General features: G+C 62.0%; 1 protein-coding gene across 1 annotated transcript; it reads left to right on the forward strand.

Annotated features, from left to right (window-relative positions):
* The first annotated feature begins 287 nt into the window (after nt 1-287).
* Nucleotides 288-2,180, forward strand: LOC106538921 (homeobox protein not2-like). Its single transcript, XM_014053562.2, has 3 exons — nt 288-606; nt 1,104-1,306; nt 1,595-2,180. Exons 1-3 carry the CDS (start codon nt 288-290, stop codon nt 1,760-1,762), a joined length of 690 nt encoding a protein of 229 aa, XP_013909037.2. The 3' UTR covers nt 1,763-2,180.
* Nucleotides 2,181-5,328: the final 3,148 nt, after the last annotated feature.

Genomic DNA, 5,328 nt, shown 5'->3' on the forward strand with positions numbered 1-5,328 from the left:
TCCGGGGCGGCTGCGGCCCCTCCGCCTTGCCTTTCTCCTCCCAGCACCGCTGGGCAAGGCCGCCTTTCGGCTCGCCAGGAGAGACCCCGCAGCCTCGGCCGCGAAAAGCCGGGGGCTCGGTCACCGCGTTCCCGCCCGACGGCTCTCCTGTACCGGGGCGGTCCGGGACGGCGCAGCTTTGGGCAGGCCGGGCGGGCCACGCCCTCCGGCTTTGCGCGAGCCTGCCCCGCAGCCCTATAAGGCCCTCGCGCCCCCGCCCCGCCGCAGACTCTGCGCCCCGTCCGAGGATGCTGCGCAATCCGCCGCCAGATCCCGCCGCCGCCCCGCCGCTCGCGCTGCCCCGCCGGCCCCAGCAGCCGCCGCCCTCCAAGGCCAGGAACCGCTTCGACATCGAGTCGCTGCTAGCCAAGTCGGAGCCGCCCCGTCGGGAGTCGCCGGTTCCCGGTACCTGGGCCGCCGCCGCCGCCGCCACCTCTGCCTCGCCTGCGCTGCACTTCGGCTGCCTGGCGGCGACGCTGCGTTTCCCGGCCCTGTACTTGGCCGCGCAGCAGCCCTTCCTCTCCGCCCCGACCTGCCGTTGCGCCGCCCCCGCCTGCAAGAGGCCAGGTGAGGAAGCCGCCCGCCCGGTCTGCGCGCGCGGGGAGCCCGAGGCCCGTCCGTCGAGGTCGTTCCTAAGCCCGCGAGGTAGACTGCGGGTGAATTTGGAGGCTCCGCGGCCTTCTAGAGCCCGCTCCACCCGCCCCTTCGAAGCACAGGAGTCTCCTCAGGGAGCGTCCAGGCAGAGGCGTCTGGATCGGGCTCAGCCGCGCATCTCCTGCCGCCAGATGGCAGGTTTTGCCACTGACGGACGCTGAGAAGGGAGGCTGGGAAGGAGGGCGCGCGGGGTGGTTCCGATCCAGCGTCCAGCAGGAAAGGAGACCGAACTAAGTCCGGACTTTGTGGCCAGGAGGAGCCGCAGGAAAGGCCGCCGGGGCGCCTTTCCCGGAAGGGCCGGGGGAGCCGCTCTCCGAGGGTCTGGCAAGGAGAAGCCCCTGCGGGGCAGGGGGCGCTGTCCGCTCTCCCTCCTGGCCCCGGGTCACCCTCCGCTCCTCTCGCGATGGCAGGCCTGGAATTCTTGCGCTGCCCGGGCTCCCTGGGGCCGGCCCTTCCCTGGAGACCCGGAGGCCCCTGCAAGCTGAAGCGAGTCCGCACCGTCTTCACCCCGGAGCAGCTGGAGCGCCTGGAGGAAGAGTTCCTGAAGCAGCAGTACCTGGTTGGCTCCGAGCGCCTGGACCTGGCAGCCGCCCTGCAGCTCACGGAGACCCAGGTAGGGAGCCCCCCCTCCCCTCAGAACACCCAGGGAAGGAGCAGAATGATGGGGGCTCAAAGCCCTCTGGATATTCGGGAGGCTCCCTCTGTCTGGACCTGGGTAGGAATGTCCTGTTCCCAGCTTTTGCTTCCTTTCCTCAGTGAGGTCTAGAAGCACACTTTGCTGCTCCTTTCTAGTCAGTGGGGTATCTGTGGGCCGCCGGGTGTTGCTGAGCCCCCCCTTCCAGCAGCCCAGCCGAGCAGGGGGCTGCCTGGGCTACAGGACTCCCTCTTGCTCTCGTTTCAGGTCAAGGTCTGGTTCCAGAACCGCAGAATCAAATGGCGCAAGCAGAGCCTGGAGCAGAAGGCGGCCAAGCTCTCCTCGCAGTTCGGGGTGGCACGGATGGCCCCCTCCGGCCCCCTGCTGGACGGGCAGGAGAGTGACAGGGAGGAGGAGCTCAACGTGGACCTTTAGCCTCACCTCCTGCCCAGAGGATCTTCGCAAGCCAGGCCCTTCGGGTGGGTGGGGGTGGCGGCCCCTCCTGCCCCCTGGAAGGAACCAGACGGTCAGGGCAGGTGGAGACCCGGATCAGAAGGCCCCGCCTGGCTCTGTTGGGTGGGGGAATGGCGCAGCCTCGGCCTCCCATTGCCCAGCTGCAGCTGAAGGGGGCCTGGGTCAGCTAAGCTGCCTTCTGGAGGCCTGCCTGGGTACGCTGAATGCCCCCCTCGCCCCATGTCTGGTTTCCAGCCTGGCCCCTGCTCTGCCCCAGAGGCTGCAGATGAGCCCCATTGTCCCCTCTGGCTTGCAACCTCCAGATGTGATGGAGCCAGTGGATTCCTTCTTGGGACTCCTTGGGGGCTCCTGCCTGCCTCCCAGTGGCCCAGTACAGTTGTGCTCCATGATTTTGATTTAATTAAAATGGGGAAAGCCCTGGAACAATCCACCTACTCCTCTCAGACAGTCCTGGGCCTCGGGAGGGGGGATATTCTTGCCCAGCCCCACAGTGTGAAAGTGGGAACCAGGCCCGTGTTCTCGTCCATCATGGGAGGAAGCTCTTCTGCTCTGGGCTCACCAGGTTCCCAGCCTTGAACCACTCAGCTCTGGGTCAGCCTCGGCCTTTCGGTGGGGCAGGCCCTGTCTCTCTGCACCAGTCATGAGGAGTGGGGGGGTGACCCCACAGCTCCCGTGGGGTGCCCATCCCGGACAGCTGGAATGGTTGCTGGCGTGCAGCTGGGCAGGGAAGGGCCAGGGGAAGCAAGCACTGACTTCGGGGGACGGGGGAGCCCTTCTTGTCAGGAAGAAAGCTATGGGGGAGTCTGTGCCCCTTCCCCATCTCTGGCTGCCCTCCAGGTGAAGGCTCTGCTCCCACTTGGCAGCTGGCCAAGAAGTAACACTCTCTGACTTCGCTGTGGGAGGAAGAGGAGGAGAAGAGCTGTGCGTCATTGGTGCTACGCTCCGATCTCAGGGAAATGGAGGCTGCCTCTTAGGCTTCCGGTCGGATTCTTGTAAATAGCTCTTTTTACACTTATTTATTTATGTAGGACTGGTATTTTTATGAAGCTGTTAACCTGCAACTTAATTTATTATTTGTTTCTGATATTTTTGTGCCGCAATAAAGCCTAGTTTATAGAAAAGGAAATGGGTGGTGGCTATTCTGGGCCAGAGGCCTCGGACCCTCCAGGTGTGGTTGCAACTTGAGAAATAAACGGGGTTCAGCGCATGGCAGCCCCTCCTCCTCTTGATTGTGGTGGAAGAGATCGATTTCTCTGCATCCTCTATCATTTTTACAGAATTCCTCACGGTGGCAAACATATCAGACACCCCTCCCTCCTCCTCCTCCTCCTCCTATTTTCCCCACAACAACCTTGTGAGGCGGGTTGGGCTGAGGGAGCGTGACAGGCTCAAAGTCACCCAGCCAGCTTTCACACCTGGCAGGAGTAGAACTTTCTCCTCTGGTGCCTCCACGCCTGGACCAAAGTGGCCCTTCAGCTGCAGTCCTTGGGCGAGGGGGAGGCCCCCGGCTGGGTTTTAGCAATGCTCACAATCTCTCCGTCACGAGGCTGGTGGGGGGGGGGCAGCTCTCTGTGCCCAGCAGGTGATGGATGGAGTGTCCTGAGCTGCATAGAAGGGGAAGAATGGCTATCCTCTCTCCCTCTGGAGCTCAGGGGCAGTGTCTGTGTGTGTGTGTGTGTGTGTGTGTGTGTGTGTTCCCTACTTCTGCTTTATGTCACAGCCGGAAAGGATCAGGCGCTGGGGTTTGCACTGGGCTTACACGCCACCTGTGCCAGTCTACCCATCCAATTAACAGGCACTGCACGATACCCTGAACCCCCACGGACCAAACAAGCTGTGTTTGCACAACACAAGAATGTGAACACACACAGATGCCATAAAACTCCCCAAAGCTGCAGCTGCAGAGATCAAAGCGCTGCCCATCTGCCAGTTGCATTCCCCGGCTGTGGAGCCGGACTGGGCAGGTGCACCCTGGGGGGAGACCCCCACCCACCCTCTGATGGACACCCGCTCGGGCAACCTGAGCTCAGAATGAAAGCCTCTGTGATTCCTCCACAGGGTCCCCCTCCTGGGTGCTCGATTGCACCCCAGAAAGAAGCACGAAGGGGAAAGCCTTGAGGGGCCGGGCACCCAAATGTGCCAGGAGCTGGAGGAGAGTGGGCCGGGGGGCTTTGCTGCCTGGTGCTCCCTCCTAGGCTTCCCCACACAAGGCAGAAGGGTCTGCACTCAGGGGAAGGGAAGTTGACCCCCACCCCCAGCTGAGCTGCCATTGGGAAGACGGATGGCCAGCAAGGATGCCTTTGTCTCCATGGCAACCTGCTGACACTGCCAGCCCAGGCCTGATGGTCTCTGGAGGGCCTCTCCAGACTGAAAGGCCTCTGGGTGAACCCCAAAAGGCTGCTGGAAGGAGAGGATGAGCTGTGGATCATGTGGCAAAAGGCTTTTATTTATTATTTTTATTAGGTTTATTTGCCAGCCTTCTTGCTTTTGACTCTGGGTGGCTTATCACAGGGCCACACAAGCTCAGCCAACCTGCGTACAGGGCTGGCAGCCCCAACTGGCTGGGGGGCTCTTGTGCCACTGATCCCCCCCCCGTAGCCCCGCCCAGCCTTTGGGAGAGCCGGGCTCTGCCTTTGGGACCAGAGGGCCAGCCCAGCCCTGATCCTCCCTGGCTGTGACAGCGTCTCCCCAGCCCTCCGACCTCGAGGTGCTGGCTCCCCGTTTGCCCAGGGCCCTCTGACGGGGGCCCCAAAGGGGGGTGGGCGAGGGTTGAAGCGGCTGCTGTCCCTGGGGCTGCTCCTCATGCCTCCCCCTGGGGATCCTTCCGGGTGGATTTTGAAGAAGGTGGGCAGGAGGAGCCCTGGTGCCCTTCAGCTCCTGCGACTCTGAAAGCAAATCCAGAGATATTCCTCAAGGCACCAAGCGCCTGTGGGGTCCCCACTCCCATGCTCCACTGCCGGCTTCCAATAAGCGCAGCCAACGCAGAGGCCGGCAGGGAAGTCCCATGATGATGTCTCACTTAAGGACCGCATCGCTTAGCCAGGAAGTTGCCCGTCCCAACTATGGTTGGTAGCTGAGGGGCGACTGTACTCCAGGCCCCCCTCGACTTCCGACCTTTTCCTTGGTGCCCCTGCAAAGTTACAGGAGCCCTGAAAAAAAGGGAGGCCGCTTTTCACCCTTACACACTTACGCCCACCTGGTCACACGATCCGAATTCAGACGCTGGGCAACTGGCTCCTATTTATGACGGTCCCCGTTGGCGACTTCCTGACCAGCCAAGTGGATGAGGAAGTCGGATACACTTAACAGCCGGGTTGTTAACTTATCAACTGCAGTGATTCACTTAACGACTGTGGCAAGGAAGGTCCTAAAATGGAGCAAAAGTCACTTAACAGATGGCTCACTTAAGGACAGAAATGCTCAGTTGTGGTCGTAAGTGGAGGACCCCGTACTTTCCTACAGAGTCACAGTAACTGGATCTTGCCAGTCTGAATGCGCCCCCCCTTATGGACGTGAGAATTAGGGAG

Source organism: Thamnophis sirtalis, unplaced genomic scaffold (assembly GCF_051295495.1).
Source record: "Thamnophis sirtalis isolate CommonGarterSnake01/CBP01778 unplaced genomic scaffold, rThaSir2_p1.2 scaffold_10, whole genome shotgun sequence".
Taxonomy (NCBI): domain Eukaryota; kingdom Metazoa; phylum Chordata; class Lepidosauria; order Squamata; family Natricidae; genus Thamnophis; species Thamnophis sirtalis.

What these genes read in the sequence shown, in the direction of transcription:
- LOC106538921 (XM_014053562.2), top strand. Translation starts at nt 288, where the DNA reads ATGCTGCGCAATCCGCCGCCAGATCCCGCCGCCGCCCCGCCGCTCGCG. An exon ending in CCCCGCCTGCAAGAGGCCAG is followed by an intron (nt 607 to 1,103) that starts GTGAGGAAGCCG and finishes TCGCGATGGCAG; the next exon opens with GCCTGGAATTCTTGCGCTGC. An exon ending in TGCAGCTCACGGAGACCCAG is followed by an intron (nt 1,307 to 1,594) that starts GTAGGGAGCCCC and finishes CTCTCGTTTCAG; the next exon opens with GTCAAGGTCTGGTTCCAGAA.